Raw genomic sequence first — 20,412 nt, 5'->3', positions numbered from 1 at the left:
CATTTTAATACAGACTTTAAGTTTTTCATCATAGTTTTATGCCTTCAGTGGTGCTTCCACCCTGACCTTCACCCCCACAGCACAAATACCATCACTGCAGCTTCCTGAACAGACAGCAGCTGCTGTTGTCCCAGGTGAGGTGAGCGGGCTCTTGGAAGCCCTGTCCCACCTGCATCACTAAGGAGGACTTGGAGACCAGCTTACCTGCTCTTCAGGAAGATTCCTGCCTTACTGAGAATCCCAGGAGAGGAGGTAGCAAAAGCCTTGAGCTGGAAAAAAAGGGAACAGAGCATAGAAAAGCAGGCACTGCACAGCTGCAGGTGTGCTGGGAACAGCACAGCATGACCTTGGGACATCTGCTTGTTGCTCAGGGCAGAACATTCTCCTGGTGTCAGCATTCCCCTGACAATTTGGGGGAAAAGAAGAGTCAAGGTTTCCAGTCCCATTTAGGGTGGCAATGGCGGTGTTTGTTTGCTTTTCCTTTAAGTGAGGATTCACATGAGGTATTTGTCTATCTCGCAGATTTCTTCCTTCTGTACCTCACCCTCCCCTTTTGTGAAGGGCAGAAACCAGATGCAAGAAATGGAATGATTCAAAGCCTTTGAAAAGATGGAATCTCACCCAAGGAATATGTTCAGCACATTGTGACCTTCTGCAGCTGGATAGAGACTATGAGGAATGGGGAAACATTGGGGTACTTAATACATTATAGCCAAAATAAGTTTGTACTTTTCCCCTGACTTCCAAAGAAACCTTCTGGGTAGAACCCTGGAAGGAAGACTGCACTTTGCAGCAGGACAAAAACCTGTTTGTAACACTCTGCCACTCATCAATTAGCAACAGAAGGATAATGCCACCAGTTCATGAAAAAAGGAAATGTCATAGAACTTATGACACATAAACAAGAGCAATATTTAGATCTGACAATAGCATACATGATGCTGAGTTAACTTATTTTGAGGCAGCCTGGGAGGTTATCAAAAAAGCACACGTTGAGAAAGTTCTTTCAAAATCACAGACCCAGACACTGCAACTGTGACAGTTGATGACAGCATCCACTTTATGTACAGAAGGAATCAGAGCAGACATGGAGAAAGACACTGCAATATTTTATTTTGATTATTTTATTTTTTTTAATCTTCAAAGTTTTCTGCCTCAAGACAGGAATGCATGATAGATAGAAATGGCTCAAACATCTTCACATGAAACACTCTTAATCATAATTCATTCACAATTATTTTTCTAAAACATCTACAGTTACATAATCCCATTTCCATCCATTATCACAGATTTAATTATTTGTTAAACAGTAGTTGCCAGCAATTGAAAGCTGTAAGGCTTTTTGCATATTAGTAGAGTCTTCTGAGCTACACAAGAATATCACAACTCTAACTCTCACTTACATGGCAACCCCAGGTGACAGATGTTCCAAAGAGAAATGTGTTGCTTATGTGGAGTTCATAAAAATGACAGAGAGCTCTCTGTGCCTCGTTAGCTCTACTATCCCTTCTCCTTTCCTAAGATTATTTTCTAAACCTACAGCATATTCCTCATTTGTAACCAAGAACTTTGATGAGCTGATGAACTTTATCTTCTGCTGCTGCTATTTGGCAGATTTGCAAGTCAGGCATACTAGAGCTCTCCAGTAAAACTCTATGTACAGAGCACAGTTTAAACAGATGGGTTGCTTGGAATCCATATCTCCCTCCATCTGAAGGGAACTACTTTGAGGTTCTCTGGAACTGTTGTAAACAAGAGGATATTTTTTTCTATATATATATATGTGTGTATATATATATTTATATATTTTATATATAAATGTTCTAAATGTCCTTTGGGAGTCCATTTGTTTTTATCTTTCCAAATGATGACTAAATACCTGATCTGTAGCATTTCTCCTGAGAAGATACTAGTAAGGGAATGACAGTTTTGATGCACTTTGGAATGGCACAATCACGTAAACGTTTGCACAATTAAGACTTATGAACTCATCCAAAGTTTCTAAACATGATATTCTAACTAAGAACTAAAATACCAGCACAATGCAGCAAGTTAAAAAAGAAAATTCTATGTAATCAAAATATAAACAAGTACATAGGAAATGGATATCTGCCAGTAAATCTATATCTTCTTTAAAGTAGGAAATGTATGCACTTAAGAAAAAAAATGCAGCTATCTGACAAACTTGGTAAAAAAAAGTACTTTCCAAATGCATAACAAATGCCAAGATATCCCGTAACTGGCCAGGTTTAGCCACATGAGAGCTGCACGGCTTAGAGCAACCTGGGGAGGGGTGGGGTGGAAATAAAATCACAAAAACAATAGATCAGCAAGTCTAGGGAAAACAAAAAAAAAAAATCACATCATCATCATCATCTAAATTACTGTATGCTTATATCACAACTGCTAAAGGAGCCAGGGGAGAAAACAGAAAGTAGAGATTGCAGTTTAATGATTTTTAAGAATTACCTCTAAAAATTCAGAAGAAAAATGTATCAACTTACTAATTCTAAGCACCAATTTAATAATTTAAGTTAACTGTATTTATATTTTCCATACTAGGGATGGAGCAAGTTCTGATTGACGGCTTAAAGTTTAACTCTGGAGCCCATCTGACTTCTGTGTTCTTGTCATGCTTCTGCTGTTCACATCAAAGTCACTGTAAAAGATTCTCTCAAGTTTCCAACTCTCTAGGCAAGCAATTCTTTGAAGAGACAATTATGTTCTAGAGTTTAAGTCAACTTTCAGGTGATGAAGAGTGAAACATGCCAGTAATTGGTTAGTCTGCTAGTTAAGAGTGTGTGAAAATGGAACAGTCGACACCATTCCTCGACAGGATTTGCCTTAGAACTAGCAGCACCCAGGGCAGACCAACTTTGAACACATCCAGACTCCACAGGGAATTAGTAGTGTTAGAAAATTGCATATGTGTTATATCAAGAAGGCATTGCCATACATGTGGCATTGTTACATTATTTTTCCTCTATTCTTCTCGAGGAAAAACAAAGGAAAACAGCCCTACAAAGAGCTTTTTGGTTGGTTTTTTCATTCTGTTTGTCTTTGCACCTGGAAAAAGCAGCACAGTGCTTCCCAGCTGGAACAGCTCAGCGCTTCCCATCAGCTCAGTTCTTCTAGAAAGCACTTCCACATAGTTAAGGTGGTCTAACTTCAGCTAATTCTCAGAGCTAACCTTTTTTCCAGTATGTATTTCATGCCACTTCCTGACAGCAATTTCAGAACTGAAATGGATCTGTAGTAATGTCCACTACTAACTGCGACCAGATCTTGCTACAGACCATCAAGCCAGGCCCTTGGGATGGTTCCACACATTGAACTGAAGCTCAGACTAAAAATCTCACTGAAACTCAAAATCTGGAGTGGTCATGAATCTCAGCTACTCTTCCCTATTTGAACCCTCACCCTTGTAATGAAAGCACGCACACCACGGGAAAACAAGAACCACCTGAGGCGGGAGCACTAAGACACTGGTGAGTTATCCTGCTGCTCCTCCGTGACCGTGGACTCGCTGTGCTCCTCGCTCAGCTCGTTGGAGGGCTCCTCGTAGCTGGGCTCGGCGGGGTCCAGGCTGCTGCCCTCGCTGTGCTCCTCGCTCTGCTCCTCGCTCTGCTCCGCACCCTGCTCCAAGTTGCTCTCCAAGGAAGCAGGAGAGCTGCCAGTTACGCTTTCAGTTTGGTTCATTTCGTTAAAAGGCTGGGGCAGATGTGCAGGAGGCTGCACAGCGTTCTCACTGGCAGGGATGGGCACTTTGGTGGCACCGATATCCAGGACAATGTCATTTGGTGGCAGAGTTACCTTCTCCACCAGTTTCCACTGAATAATACTCATGTCTTTCCCTCCAGTTGAAATCAAGTGACCGTCGCTATGGGTGAAGCTGACGTTTGTCACGTGACTGCTGTGAGCACTGTATTTGTGACTTGGGGCCTATTGAAAACAAGAAGAAAGATAAATCACAGGTTGATAGGAAGAGCACATGATATGGAAATTTAAAACCACTTATAGTTTTGCTTAGCCTTTCAAGAGAGATTGTAGCTCACAAAAGAGTAAGGTGAGATTTATATTTATATGAGATTTCCCACAATACTTCCTCTTTTTGCCACTTGGAACAGATTTAGATCTTTATAGATAAAGTAATGGACCTCACACTAAGGCCAGCAAACACAAAGCATCAAGCCCTGTCTCCAGAATTTAATGATAACTATTGACACTTCTCCTTTAGTTATAATGTTTTATATTTATACTGTTTTACACTTTCTATTTTATATGTAAAATTAATGGGGGTTCTTGGATATAAAAGAAGCATTGCCTGCCAGGCTCCAAAACAACTATGCTGGAAGCAAGGAAAAATTCAGGCAATGTAAACAAGCACATGGACTAGGCTGGTCTAGACTTACCTTTGGCTTGGAACAGGGATACTGAAAGAGATGGACCTTACAAAAGTCATCAGCCACTGCTATCACTTTTCGGTTATGGGATCTGACAAGGGCATTTATGTCTGTCCCATCTGATCCTTCGGGCCAAACTCCTAGGAAAGAGCACAGCAGATATTCAGCAATGGTGGTTTTGGAAACAAATCAACAGACAATTCATGAACAAAAATAAAATCTGTAAGGCTGTGAGGAAAGGCAAGATGAACAAAAGGTAAGACAGAAGTTCAGCTGGAAAATGGAAAGTGCATTGCATTAAATGTCATTAGTATTTTGCTAGTCTAATGCTGCTCCCCCCAGCCTGTTCTCCCAAACCCTCAGTTTCAGCCAGGATAACATCTTGGGCTTAACATTTGTTTCCTGTTCAAAACCTCAGTCTTGTTTAAACCTTATCTTTAAATTAAGTTTGATACTAAACTGGTAACTCTTAATACTGTCATTCATGCACAGACATTTTAAAAGCAACAGTGATGCTGAAGCACAAGGCAAACCCAGGTACTGTACATTTGTGGTCCTACTGGTTTCTTCTATGGTTTCATTTGTTTGACTTCTTGTACTTTAAATCTTAGTGTTTGTGTAATTCAAAGAAGACAACTGATTGATGATACTCTGCACAGAAACCCAGCCTGTGCAAGTTGCATAGATGTAAGTGCTGTCAAGTGCTTAAGTACAATTCAATATGGTTTCAAGTCAAAAGAATGACACAGATATGTCTAGACAAAAGAATAACAACATTTCCTAGAAGAAAAACTGATCAAATTTGGGATGGGGGAGACTCCAAACAAAATTATTTTAACAAAACATAAGGGCACTAGAGATTTACATAATAAAACAGACCATTCACATCAGCATGAAAAACTGAACAAAAGGTAAGAAAGGGATTACAAAATATGGGACCATGTCTTTAAAATCAGATTTGGGTTTCTGATTAGGTCTAGGAGTTAGCTGGAATTTTCCCCCCTCAAATTTCACCCCCCCACCCCAAAAAACTCTGTTCATATCTGATAATCAATAGCCCCTCTGACCAAGAGTGCTACTGATTATCAGATATGAAAATATCTTCTTCCTCCCTTACAGTTTCTGACTTCAATAAAAAAAAAAGAAAAAAAAAGATGTGCTGTCTAGTGTTTTATACAGCACAAAAAGCCAACTCAGAATTGCCTTATCTTCCTGCTTTTAAGCAAAATGGCAAAGAGTGTTTAACTTTAAAGCTGTTTTTTCCCATTCTTCAGTGGGTGGAGTAAGAACTTTATTTTCTCTGAAGAATAACAAAGGAAGCTTGTTAAACTTGTTACAATGCCAATAAGCTACATTGTAGGTAATTTAGTAAATAATGACATGAAGTGCTAAGGAAAGTATTCAAAAACATTTTAGTTTTCTCACATCAATGAAATAAAAGTGAAAAAAATATCTACTATTTAAGAATTTTTAAGTAGTTCAATATGAATGAATTTTACCTTTCCTCATTCATTCTATATATGAAATACTGTTATCATGTGGGAGTAATAAATGCCTGAAGTTTCAGCTATCACCTTAGGCAAGCTTTGACAAAGAACTAGGCAATTTCCTCTTCTTTTTAATTTCCTCTTCTTTTTCATTTAAGATTAAAAGGACTAATAGTCAAGATTGAAGCTTTTATTAAACATCTTTTATGTTTGCCAAGTCCTTTAGCAGCTCCAAAGGCAAGGCTGCTTCGTCGTAAGACAGCAGGATTTGCTTCCAATGCATCAGGCAAGCATGAAAAAATCCAAGACATTAATATGACTGAATCTTGAATTCTTAAGATAACTGCAAAAATTCTTAATAACTGTAAAAATAACAAAACCCCCAAAGTAATATGACATTATTATAAGGCCCAACAGCAGCACTTCATTTTTAAGAAATTCTGCTAGACGCCAGTAAGCCTCTCAAAAGAATCTGTTCAGGTAAAACTGTGGGAAATGTGCAGCAAACCCCAGAGTGACTTCAAGCATTTGGGGTGCAGAGTGATGACACTGCTGAGCCAACAGCAACAGCACTGCCAAAAGGAGTGATGTTCTTCTCATCCACACCACACACTTCCATCCTCCTCCTCCTGCTGAAAACACTGCAATGCCTGATCCTTTGGCACATTACCCACATGGCTGAACTGTAAAACACATACCCCAAAGTCCAAATCCCACAAACTTAACCCTCTCTCCTGAGCATCAGTGAGCAGTCCCTGGCTTGCTTGGATCCCTGAGCCAGTTGACCCTTGGGTCAAAGCCAGATTAGCAAATATCTGATAGGTTGGCTTAGCTGCACTGTCTGATTGAATGGGAAAACACTTGCCTTTGTTTGAGGTCAAACTATAACTTTAAGACTCTGCAAAGGGTGTCAGACTAGCAGACAGTATAAAATTAGGGCATGATGAATCTTGGCTAGGAAGTTTAAATATATTCTGTTGTGCTTTGGAATACCACCACATTATCTGCTTTATCTATTTCATGCCCAGGTCCTCTGGCACACTAAAGATTTTGAGAGTATTTGAAACCAATTAAACTTAATTCAGAGTGGTTGAAGTTTGTATTAATCCAAAAGAAAATGCAGACAGGATCAGGAGACTTATCCACTTCCAAAAGCATTAAGTAAAATGGTTTCTCAAAACAGTGGTTATGGGAGCTGCTCATGCCCAGCCTGGCCCCAGCCACTAATAACAGCTTCTATCTAACAGCTGTCAAAAAGACAAAGCCAGTGGTCTAGATGGAAAATCAAACTCTCTCTGCACTCCCACATCTCACCTCCTTAGGTCAGGAGTGAAGGACACTTCTGGGAAAGCCCTGGGATTCAGACAGCTGCTGCCCTAATTCTGTCTGCTCTACCAAATGTTGTGGTAAAAGTTCAGTAGTAACATAGTCTGCTACCTCCATGTTTCTGGCAGATTTAAGTACTCTGCAAAAAAATGTAAAATGTTTCAGTTCCAAGCCAATTCCATAAGGAAAATGCAGTCCTTACAAAGTGTTGCCCTGTTCCTGGCAAAATATTAGCATCAGAGTTTTGCTTTTCACTTTCTGTGGCCTCTCCTGAATCTTCTGATACTCTGTTTTAAAAAAGGCTTTTGTGCTGCACTATTACGGCAGTCACAGTCACAAAGCGAGTGAGCAAATGACGGCTGTGGTCCAATCCCTTGTTAGCCTGGGCTTATATGATCAGAGCATCAGGAGATGCTTCTATTTTACCCAGACAGACTGAATAAAAACACCTGCAAATACACAGTCTGGTTCACAGTGCTCAGCCTAATGGAAGCCAGTATTTTCATCCAACTAAAAATAAGCAACAATATTTAGCTCCAGAAAGAGCATGCTCCTTTTTCTTTCTGCAACACACCGAGCTCCAAAGAAATCAGAAATATTTATGCAGTCTATCAATTAGTCAACTTCCTTCTCTGATCCCTTTATTTTTCCTATTCTGTCTCAGATCTTTGGTATCTAAAAAGGAAATTGTGCCTGGTTATTAACCACCAAATGTCCTTCACCCAACCAATGTGCCACACAAGAGTGTCAGTGTTAGCCCTCACACCAACCTCAATCCTTTGAGGTTACCTGCTTGTTAAGCACATGACAGCCCTTAAATACACACGAGAGGTGTCAGAAGCTACAGAAAGGATGCACACTTCACTGATTTTCTTCTATCCTGCATGTAAACTGGTATTCAAAGTTGACTTCCTAGTAGCTGTGAAGAGAAGATTTGTAGATCTAAGCCTCACCTCTAAAGAATTTGCTGATTTATTTGCTTTTGGTATTTTGACCAGAACAGAAGCAGGTGCCTGATCTCAGTGGTGGAAGAGAGGTGTTCAGCACCCTGGTCACATAACTTCACTGGGAGGCTGAGCCTTACTTTTATGCCCCTCACAGAGGCATTCCTCATTTATGGCCAGCAGAGCTGCCTACACAAAAAGCAACTTGAACTGTTTTGCCACAGTCTAAAATGGTACTGTTAAAAGCAGATCTGTCAGCTTTTAAAAATTGTTTTTGTATATTTTAAAAATAAACTAGTAGACAGAAATCTGTTTATGCTTTAAAGCATTTTTATTCTTTATAAACAGAGTATATTACTCACTTTTGACTACAGGTATCAAAGTGCTGTCGTAAATTTAATTTATGAACTATAACCTACACTTGTTACACTGTTGTTCCTGTCCCAAAACAAGGTAAACAAAGGAGAATGCACATGAGCCATATGAGCACTTTGAAATATAAGCCTGTTGCTTCAGTGCCTCCATAATTGGTAGCCTACAATGACAGTGGGAGAGCCAACCCCCCAACTTCAAGAACTAAATAGAAATCAATTGTACCTTGTCTATAGAACACTTGGTGCACTTCAGCACAGACAAATACTGTGGTCAGTCACTTTGGTCTGTGATCTCAGCACCATCCCTTAATAATCATTAACAGTGTACTTTCAAAGAGAAACTGAAGCAAACAAACCCACGAAAGCACAGTGTTAGCAGGTCAAAGGCAAGTCAAACAGTGCTTACCAAACACTTGGAAGCCTAGCACACAAGTGTACGTTGTCCAATCTATATCCTTACAGTCAGAACGATTCCTGATTAGCTTACAGCCACTTGGAATGTCCCCTGTAAAAACAAGTGAATGATGAGTTATGCAATGCAAAATTTTATTTCCACAGGTGCTCTTTAAAGAGATGCTAATGCAGTAAATAAATGCACCTTAAATCCAATCTGGAATTAAATTGTAGAGGCAAAAACAGACCAGCGCCTTTATAAAATTCCAGATACCTGAAGCTTTACTCGGTTTTTATGAGTCACATTTACTTCTCATTTCCCTCTTCTGATAGCGTAACCTCAAAACCACTTCCCTGCAACTTGAGTATCCTGCTACTAACTCTACAAAATGCTTTAATGTAGTCTGTAATATAATAATTTTTTCTTCCTACTAGCTCCACTGATGTGCTAGAACTCAGTAAATCATTCAGGAAGCTCAGTTTTTAAAACAGTGAGCAACTACTGCCAGAGAAGCTTTAGACTGCGTGACAACGTTTAACTAGAAAAGGAAAGAGTGTCTTGCAATACACCAAGCCAGTAATAATGGGTCACGGTCCTTTTCTTCCCTACACATGAAATTATAAGCACCAACACTTCCTTTTGATAGACTGCACTATGTAGATTTGAAATTTGTAACTTGTGACAGGAAGAAACAATATGTTAAGGTGACAGACATTTAAACTGTTGGCAATTCTTGCAATTCTTGCCTGTAAAGGGGAAAAAAAAACCAATCCTCTAGGACCCAGTTACAGCCATAGGAAGAGAGGAATAAAACCCCCCCAGTTTTAAAACAGACTAATATGTACTACTTATGCTGAACTTCTGGCATAACCACTATGTGTTACATTCATGTTTTCACATAGTTAAAAAAAGACAAACACAAAAACATTATCACCACTAACTCATTAAAGTAGCATTACTGCTTTTCTTAGTTTTCACCACCACCAGCCAAGATTATGTTTCAAACAAGAAACCCCAGGAGACAACTGTGGCACCGGCCCACTGATTTTATTCCCCCAAAATAACTGGTATTGTTGACACTAATTAGACAACTGTATATATTATTTTCAATCTACAGAACTTTTGGCCAACATCAAGTCGTAGAACCACTTGTTCTGTAAATTCTACACTGTTAAACTGATTTATGACCTTGTAAAGAAGTAAGCTATATTTGGCATTGCCATTAGGTAACCCACAGCCCTGAATAACATCAAAATATCAGGTTACACAAGTTCAAATCAGTCCCTTTGTCAGTAAGCATTTTGTACAGTCCTGATCAAACACACTTTTCTGAATATTCTGACAGCTAATACATATTTCTGTTTCCAGTGTATTTAATTTCATACTTACAGTATAGTATTTCATAGTCTCCTGAGTTTGACATTATATACTTGTTGTCCGGGGACCAGTCAAGGTGTGTAATATAGCTGGAATGTCCCTGAGGAAGAATGCAGTAACACCAGTGTGAAACACTTGATTTTAATTGAAAGTGAAGCAGAAGTTGCACCCACAGATGGGAGAGCTAACAGCAAAAAAAAAAAAATAAAATCACCTTCCCAAGTGCCCCAGGTTGGCTGCAATTCACTTGTGTGCCTTTAAAGGCTCCTTAGTCCCATTGCCACACTCCCTAACAGCTAAACAAACACAGGCTGGGCATCCTGCCTCTCCAGCTCTCCCTTGTAAAGCCTGGTCCTCTTGGACTCCAGAATGATTTACTCCTAGAAGGCATGATGCCGAGATATGGATGAACCCCAATTTATACTGGAATTAGGAACATACAGATTGCTCCTAATTGTGAAAAGCAAGTAACTCGCACAGGATCAGTTTTAGATCCTAACAAAAAAGTGACAGATAGGATTTCTTTATTTCTCTATCCATTTAAATTAACTTCCATTAAATGCACACTCATGCAAATAATCCCTGCTCATGCTAAAAATTTAGGTTGGTTAACAACCACCACGCAGAAGTACAAGATCATAGACTGGAGTTACAAGAATATACTTATAAGTTTCTTGAAAGGCTCTGCTGTGATTTTTGCACTGCACCAGCTTTGAAAGGTGTCTGCCTTACAGGCACTGGGACACCTTTATAAAGAATCAAAACCCTTTGGTCTAGTTGCTTAGCTATCACTATTAAGAGCATACTGAGGGTTAAGGACTTGGCTTTGGTTTTGAGGAAAAAGACAGATGCAGCCGGACAGAGTATTTTTTCTGCGCAGAAACTTCTTTTGAGGGAACTAAGAGTAATAATAACAGTAATAATAAAGCTCTAGAAAGGCTCTAGAGAAGCCACAGACTTATATAAGATAGGAAAGATGGGCAGCAAATTAACAGAGGTGACATCCACATCACTCCTTCTCTTCCACTCTTCTTACTGCTCCTTTTCCCCTTGCCTTGTAAGACCATCTATTTTCTCCCTTTCATAGTCATTCTGCCAGGAAACAAACTGCCACATTCTTGACTGACAGATGTCAAACCATGTCCCTCCCTCAGTGGGCATTATGAACAAGATGTCCCTAAGCCCCCCAGAAGGTCTCTTGGCACAGTCGGGGCCATGCAGAAGCTCTGCACTGGCTGCTGTACCACCCACCAGGCCAGCTTCTTCCACAGAGGACTTTAAGAGAGCCTGATTGCTTCCAGAATTACATGTAGAAATACACCCGTGTCCCATCTCCCTGTTCCCAGGTCCTCTGTGAGAAACTGCAAAAACATTTAGGAGAAAAGTTGGCTTTTATGATTTGTTTACTTATGCAGTAGTCTCTGCCTCAAGCAGAGGAACTGTGTATTGACATAACTGCTTTGCAGTCATGGGTGAGACATATGATACTGACATGCAAACCTGGTACTAAAAAAAAAAGTGCACAATTGGCTAGGATTTTTTTCTCCCTCCCTTATTTTCCAAGTCTTCCAATTTGCAATCGAACTCCAACATGGAAAAGAGTTGGTCAGTCATTTACTAAATCCTGACAGACATTTGGCAGCTGTTAAAATTCCTGGGGGTGGTGGGAGGAGGGAACAAAGCAATTGGCCAGGGGGCTCCAGGCTGCAAAATCCCTTTGGACAAGTGATCACCAAATGACGAACTGAAGCGCAACATTGTTATCATATTTGCAATAGGAGGATCCCGATGTCTATTAAAATCTTTCTTTTGTAGCTGGCCACCAATAAGGCAACATTTTACTCTCTCCTTTTCTGTACCTTTATATACAATGAATGACTCATATTACTACCAGCTACGAAAACTATCTGACTAAATGGAAACTCCTTCCTCCGTAGGCAGTGTTTATCTGTTTCAGACTTCAGTGGTGCAAGGTTCAAAATGCCCACAGCCTCTAGGACAGGCACACTTCAGTTCAGAGTGGCTGTCTGAAGCCACTCTGTGACTTTCACCCCACAGCCCTCTGAGTAAATGCCCAGCACTTATTCCTGTTTTGCTAAGGTGTCTCTGATGCAAGGCAAATGGAGACAGCAGCAGCCACCCGGGAACTGCTGACACGCTGGAAGTTCAGCCCCAGCCCACACCTTCACACTGCTGACTGCATAGCTGGAGCCCTCAAAAAACAGCTGCACCAGTCAACATGGTTGCTTTGGCTAATCTGAACTTCTGATCACAGCCAACATTATCCCTTGGTGTGGAAACAGGCCCACAGGTCTAGAGACTTGTGTCTCTAGCAGCAGCAGAATGCCTGGCTGTGACTGAGAGGGGATTTAAAACTAACAGCAGGCATACAGCCCTTATGAACCAGCTAATGCTGGTTCAGTAGATAAAATCCTTCTGAAAGAATTCAAACAATGTATTCAAGCTGGAAGAAACAACCAGAAGTTAACTACCAGGAGGACTGAGTCATACTATTTGGAGGTCACCCGTGAGGCTACCGAATGACAGAATGCCAGAAGGATGCAGTGCCAGGAGAGTGCTCCGGGTCCGAGCATGCCTGGGTGTCTCCCTGCTTAGCATCAAGCTGGTATGGGCCCGCCAGGGCGCTGGCAGGGAGCACAGGGGAGGCGCAGGGCAAGTGAAATTGGATCTGCAGCCTCGCAGTGAGCTGCGGCAGCTCCGCATCGCTGCCTCCTGCACCGGCTGGGAGGGTCAGGGAGCTCGGCCCCAACACAAGCCGTGCTGCTGATTCTGTATTCTACATGCAGTCACTCACACTGAAAGGAAAAGCATTACAGAATCCTGCTTTGAAGCTCTGACACTTCTGCCTGCGTGTAACAATGCTCAGTTTTCCCACACCAATTTTTACAAATCTCTTTCCTGCCAAGGCAGCTGGATCGAGGCACATCCAGATGTTGGATTAAATTGCAATATGCTCTCTCCACATACATAATGCATAGAAATAAATGATTTTAAATTTCTTCAAAGAGCTCACAAAGGCCTTGAAATACAGAAAACACTAAATACTACATATGTTAGGATTAGCCATCTCTGAGTGATTTTATACTCTAGGGTTAAAAAATAAGTGTTGAGGTGAGATGCTGTACTAAGGCACAGATATCTACTGCCACCCCCACCAGTTCCACCGGGGCCCTGTCTGAGCTCCCTGTGGGCTCTGCAGGGATGGGACAAACCCAGGGCTGCTGCCTGCCCTGGCAGCCCTGTACCCCCACAACAGCTGCACACAGGCTGCTCTGACCCCAGTGCTCTAGTGTGTGTCACATTTCAAAGGTGAAACTGTTCTTATGACATAATTTGCAAATCTCATTAGGTTTCACTTCTTCTTAATGTAAATATTTTCATTAACCTTGAAAGATAGCTGAAATTAAGGCTAGAATGTTATATAACTAAACACTTACAGAAAAATAGTCTGTCTTTTTAGCACTGGGACAACCTCATCCAATGTAACAATAATAACAGACTCCACTACCCATGCTACAGTTGGATCTATTTACCCTGGGCCACATCCCTCAAGTTCAAATTTTGCAGTAACAATTACAACTGAAAACAATGTATATTTGCAGCACCCAAGACTACACACTCTAATGGAATTACACCACCCTAATATGATGTTGGTTCAAGAAGTGATTTACCAATTGGAGGAAAATATCCCCAAACAATGTAATATTTTCCTTGAACAAGTTTCAGGATATAGGTACAAGACATTTCTCCATCTTACTGCTAATTTCCCATTTCAGAGAAAGAAGGCAATAATCTAATAAACTAGTCATCTCTGATGCAAAAGTGATCACTGCACACTAAGAGATGCAGTAGCCATGAGAGACTGGAAAAAACCCTATAAAACATATAACCAAAACAGAAAAACATGAATCTGGAAAGAGTTTCACTGCTTAACATCTAAATGGATGTATAACATCAAAATGCATGTACAAGATGTAATAAACATGTAAATGATCATTCATACTCCAAAACTTACAGTGCATTTTCCATATCTGCTATACTTTCTTCCATTTTCTGTTACTACATAGAGGTAAATAAAGTTGTCGTGGGATCCAACTGCAAGTAAGGTGCCATCTGCAACACAAAATATTTGATATAAACAAATAGAATGCTTGTTTTGTGAACTTTGATTATTTCAGGTTTATTGCTAAGACAATAGTCTCAGTTAAACTACTCCTTATGAATTGCACTGAAGGATTTGTAACAGTTTACACTATGTTTCTTCTCAGCTGTATCTGTTTACTTTGTGGCTGTGTTTTTTGGACAAGTTCTTCCACTTCTGCTTTTTTTTAGAATAAGTGTTCAATGGACAGGATATAAACCCTCAGACTGCACCGGATTTCTGAAAGCTGTTGACAGCAGGCAGACTCGAGTTTTATGCACCATAAAAATGCAGAAGAGTATTTAGTCTACGGATAGCTTAACTTTGGAGGTGAGGACTGCAAATAAATCAACACTAAACATACAAAGATGTGGAATTTTCAAACATTACAAGCATTTTTCTATTCTATCTTTTCTCCCTTTAAAAAAATATATGTGGACAAGAGCTGCCACAAATCAAAATCAAACACCTCTAAGTGTCAATGAAAATCAGTGATTTAAAATAAACTGCTGTGCTTGGCACATGTGGCGGCATCAGAGGAACATTTTGCTCGCTGACATTGCATGTGAGCCAAAAGCAAACAAGAAAAAGACTTACAAGCATGTTCTTCCATCCTGTTTTAACAGAGAGGAGTCAGCCTGACTATTTGTCATATCATGTCTGAAGAGGAGACTCAACACTGGTTTGGACTCCATGTAATCCCAGAACAAACACTTCACAAACAGCTCTGACTTCCAGACAGACATGAGTTTAGTTTTATGGGTCTGCATTAATGAACTTGAAAACTAACTAAAAAGGATATCAAACTGAAATATTAAGCTTTTTACAGACTCTTCTGTTAACCTCTCAACTATCTGAGAACTTCTTTTGGGGGAGCCAAGCTAGCATTTATTATGACAGCAGAGTTCAACATGAAGAAAAGGCTGAGAAAGGTGATGGCGATTTTTGCAGTTACGAAATTCCAGGATTTAGTACACACAAACAAATCCGTAAGCAAATCCTCAGATACACATTAAGCATTTGAAACAATTTTTTCAAAGCTGTGCCTTTTCTAATGCCTGGGGACTAGTTTAACACTATTCAACAGAGCATCCATCTGGTTTATCAGAATTATTGTGACTGTACAAGTCTGCCTACCTAGTGAGTAGCGCATCACTGAAAGCTGCTCGTTGCCATCAGTGTGTATCGAAACCAGATCCCTCGTTTCTGCATCCAAAACAAACCACCTAGAGAGAGGAGAAGTCCAGTAAGTATCACTTCCACTAAACAAAAAAAATAAGTAAAAGAGCCATAACTGCTGCCTGCCTTCATCATCTTATGCTAGCCCCTCTAGAGCAGCATAGAGAACATCTGTTTTTAATGGAAAACTTTTCTGGTTCACAAAGCAAGACAAGTTTCAGTGAACAATATATGAAAGATTTTAAATACCATTCCATTTTTCCCCCTTTCCTGAACACTGTAATAATCACCAAAATGTCTACTGGACAATAAACATGCTACCAAACATAAAATACGACTGCATCTTTTCATCATTAAGCCTTAAGCTGAATTTCATTCTACTTCCCTATTTTGGACATTAAGTTTTGAGATAAAAACTGATCTTTCCATTTTTATATAAATTAAAGTTTTAAAAAAAATAGAAGTAGTAGATTTAAGTGGAAAACATTTCTGTACTCATTGTAAACACAAATTCCATCTAGCTTGGTATTCTTCTCTCAATCCTTTTCAATTCTATGAATAATTTCATTAAAGAAAGAAGGAATAACCAACCATTCACTGGAATCTGATGGTTCATAAACTAGCACTTTATTTTATATCTCTTGCTTGGATGATTTATAGCTAAGGTAATTAATTGCATTTTTTATTCTTTAAAAATAACCTTTAACCTGCAGTTTATTATTTATAAGGCACATGTGAGATGCTTACAAAAACTCACTGGCACACAGACCAAAATGGCCACTGACAGCACCATGTGCAAGATGGGCAGAAACTGAGTATTTTGTCATGGGTCTGATGCCCACCCAACTCCTAAATACACTGAGCAATGCAACACAGAGACAATGACCATTTAAAAAAATATGTATTCATACCCACAGATCATGAAAACAGAAGATGTCAATATGGCTTACTATGTTGGGGCTGTACTCAGAATTTAATTTCTTTGCTCCAAACTTTTGCTCTCACATATGAGACATGAACATATGCCATAGGCAGGTTTCTATCCCTAATGGCAAATGGCAAGTTCAAACGCTGTGGGAATGAGCAAGGGAATTCCACCCTCTGTCGTGCAGTGAACTCAGTGGAACATTGCTAAACCTGGGAGCATTTATTCCACAGCAAAGGTGTAAAATGAACCCCAGGAACAACATCACACATTGCTTTCTATGGGTGGGGATGAGGTTCCAGCTCGTGCTCATCCAGGATCCAGCAGCTAGGCATCTGGAAAGCAGCCTGGTCACAATGGCTTAAGCCAGCTTGTAGTTAGAGAGCCACATGAAAGAAATTAAACAAAATACACAAAGAAAACCACCAACCCCACATGGCAGGGACTGCTGAATAACCTGTGTGCAAGACAGACAGAATCAGTGGAAAACAGGTAACATTTACCTGATTTGCCTCTACTGCCTGATTTATTTCCTTGTGGCTCTGCCTTACACTAACCTTGCCCTTCAGCCTTCAGTTTTATTACCAATATTAACATTTTTGTTAGAATCTTGTTAGTCTTTTTTTCCACAGTGCCTTTGATTACTCATATGCTTAGTACTCAAGATATTCTACATGATTAGTCACAGAAAGATCTAATTCCCTGCAAATAGTACCACTGGAAGCATGGCAAAAGGATCTGAAAAGTGTCTCAAAAAAAACTTTTTTAGTTTTCCAGCTGTGCCTTTTCAGCAAGCAGCAGGATCCACAGAAAGAATCAGTACTGCCAAACAACTGATGATCAGGTCCACAGCAGGTAGGTAAGGAAGTGGTAACAAAACCTGCAGTAGATCCTATGAAGGCAGCCCAAAAGGGGAAATGATACTGCAATATTTATCATGGAAAATGGTATGTGAAAAACCCACCAAAAGCAGGATGTTTGGCCTGGTAAGACACACCACAGTAAAAAAACAGACAAGAATGGGAAAAAAGGGACAAAATTCAGTTTCCTTCTGATGTCTCAACTTTAACCAACAAACCCAGCTTTCTTAGTGCTCCATTCCTTGTCTTACCTCTGTGCTGAAAGCTGAGCACTAGAACAGACACACACAAGGTTTGGGATTACTGAGTTCTAAACAGATTAGTCTTGTTTAATATTTGCTTTAAGATTTTTAGGCTATTAATCAAATTATTAAAATATTTGTTATGGGTTTGAGATTATTTTTTCTTATGTTAATCGAGATATACGATACAGCCCTCATTCCTTGGGAAATAACTCCCTTGGACCAGATTTTCTGGCACAGAAAGCACTGCATGATGCTGCTGCATAGGCAGTAATTTTAAAACTGTTTTGTTTATCTTGAATCAACTCCATTTATTTCTCATCCACTTATACACTTACCAGGTCTCATTTCAACTCAGTTTCATTTGTATATCTCAAACCCATCATTGAACTATACAATTTCAGAACACAACAAAATATAATGGTGAAAATATAACTGCTTGAAAACTCTTTTTACTGAAGGTAAAAAAAACTCCAAGCCCATCATCATAAACTTCTTGAACGCAGTATAAACTCATTGCTTCAAGTAAATTAAAAATAAGAATTTAAACTGAATTTGCCAAACTTAAAGCATAATACTAAATGTCCAGGAGAGGGGAAAAAAAAAAAAGTCAACCAAAAGCAAGCAACAGACTGAATGCTTTGCCCATGCAACATGCCTTGACTGTGCTTGTGCTTTAATATGAGTTCAAAAACATCTAAAAACTCTGAAGAAACACAGCCTGACATTGCTTCCCTTTTACCCATTTAAAATACTCTTAGGCCTGTATATTCTGCTGTGTTTAACGAAGACAGAAACATTAGTTCAATTTAACCTTTATAATTTTAAGATGGAAAGGTTCAACATGGTAATCAAATATATAAGAGCTCAGCAAGGTTTATACTAGAAGGTAAACTTGGTTTTGTAGCCTAATATTATAACTAATGAATGTAGTGCAGACTGCATCTTCATCTTGAAGCAAACTCCCTAAAAATATTTAGCATCTCATTTTTCCAGGAAATTTTAAGGGTGTTGCACATGCCCAGCAGTTTCTCAAAACCAAACTTCAAATGGTTTTTAGGCATGAGGTTAAGTAAAAATAAAAAATTCTATCTGGCAAATTAAACACACAAAAATATTCAAATTTTCTTACATGCACCAGGCATTATTTTATCATCAAGTTATCAACCATGAGGTATAACTAAAACACAGAACAAAAATGCTAGTATATTTAATATGTGCTCCTCTCACCTTTCTAATGCTATAAACAATCTATTTTTTCTTTTAATCAGTACATTGGTACTCCTTTCCTGGGAGATGATGCCAAGCCAGAGTTTGAAATAATGAAATAATATAACTTTTTCCTCCCACTGTAAGAAGCCCACGTCAAAAAGACTCAGTTTGTGCTTTGACAGCTTGCAAAGGCAAGATGACTTCAGGAAGAACAGGAACAGTACAGTATCACTTCAGCAGTGTGCCATGCTGAACTCTGTCTTACACAAAAATCAAAATTCCAGTCTGTTCACTTGCCTATCCACCTCAGTTTAAAAGGTTGCAAGTATGTTTGATTTGGGAAGGACAAAGATCTGTACTGTACCTGTCTTAAAAAGAAATGTAACATGCTCATAACATCAAAATATATGATAATTGGAACAGACAATAAGGAGTGCTCATAGAAATCCATGCAAAAAACTAGTTTAAAAAAAATAAAAATCAAGATCTGGGCTTTAATTTAACATTTCATGTTAAAAAGACCAAACCAGCCTAACAACAACCAAACAATTTTTCTGCCTTTGTCTAACACTTATAAGATGCTCCACCCCTTTCTGCCATGCTTTTTAGTCTCCATAACCTCAAGCAAAAAGAATAAAAAGCAAATGAACTCCAATTATAAGGTGCACTATAGAAAGTATCTCCTTTGCACTTTTTGTCATCACAGCTCAGCTGGGAGGCGTTTACCTGCCCGAGTGGGTTCCTATGGCGACCACTGCTCCGCTGGGATGGAAATCCGCGCAGTGCCCGGGTTCCTGCACGGGGAGCACAGACAGGTTACTGCCCCGCCCGCAGCCCCAGGGCCCAACATCCCTCCTCAGACCAAAGCTATCCTAAAAGTCTGAGCTGACACCAGAAAAACAATCAGCAGCATGCTAACCCTTAGACAGCTAGCTGTTCTCTCAGAGTATCAGTGACATGCACTGCAAGAACACCTGGTGATTAAGAGGCTGACATTTCTGTGTAAAAACTAATTTTGCTTGGCTATTAGCAGAGAACTAGCCAAACCACAAAATGAATGACAGAAAGGAAAGGACATCTAAAGCCAAACCTTCACAACTGTGTGATACCCTCTTCAGATTGTTTGAATAACAGGGAAAAAGAAATAAACTGCAATAAGAATAAAGGACTAATACTTATTCAAGTTGGCTTGTCAAAATGACATCAAGCAATGGTAAACAGATTACATCTTACACATTGTCTAAATCTTGCAAAGTTTATCAAAGATTCAGATAGCTGTTTTTGAAAGCATAATTGCAGGATTTTTGTTTGCAATCAGGGGGGACAAGAGTGTTTCAGAGATTAAATGCTTTTTCTATTTTTCAAGCTTTAAATTAAAGGTTGACATACATCTAGCAGCCTGGTCCATTCCAGTGTGTGGTCCACAGAGCTCCACATACAAACTTGCCTATCTTGGGCACACGTTAAAAATAAGTCTTTGAAAGGATGAGATGCCAGTCCCCAAAGTTCATCTGTATGTCCCTAGAA

The 20,412-nt window shown here is 39.6% G+C and overlaps 1 protein-coding gene across 6 annotated transcripts in view; it reads right to left on the bottom strand.

Annotated features, from left to right (window-relative positions):
* Positions 1 to 1,092: 1,092 nt before the first annotated feature.
* The window catches only part of EML4 (EMAP like 4), a 147,194-nt gene continuing 127,874 nt past the window's right edge, over positions 1,093 to 20,412 (bottom strand). For all 6 annotated transcript variants that reach the window (XM_050972127.1, XM_030235379.2, XM_018915046.3 and 3 more), the window contains 8 exons: positions 20,275 to 20,406; positions 19,612 to 19,679; positions 15,605 to 15,693; positions 14,342 to 14,439; positions 10,318 to 10,405; positions 8,941 to 9,039; positions 4,413 to 4,543; positions 1,093 to 3,942 (listed from right to left, as the gene is read on the bottom strand). In XM_050972127.1, the coding sequence (XP_050828084.1) occupies positions 3,478 to 3,942; positions 4,413 to 4,543; positions 8,941 to 9,039; positions 10,318 to 10,405; positions 14,342 to 14,439; positions 15,605 to 15,693; positions 19,612 to 19,679; positions 20,275 to 20,406 (1,170 nt within the window). In that variant the 3' untranslated portion in view covers positions 1,093 to 3,477. The remainder of the gene's footprint in view (positions 3,943 to 4,412; positions 4,544 to 8,940; positions 9,040 to 10,317; positions 10,406 to 14,341; positions 14,440 to 15,604; positions 15,694 to 19,611; positions 19,680 to 20,274; positions 20,407 to 20,412) is intronic.

This window comes from Serinus canaria, chromosome 3 (assembly GCF_022539315.1).
Source record: "Serinus canaria isolate serCan28SL12 chromosome 3, serCan2020, whole genome shotgun sequence".
NCBI classification, from domain to species: Eukaryota; Metazoa; Chordata; class Aves; order Passeriformes; family Fringillidae; genus Serinus; species Serinus canaria.
This window is presented reverse-complemented; position numbering and strand designations above follow the sequence as displayed.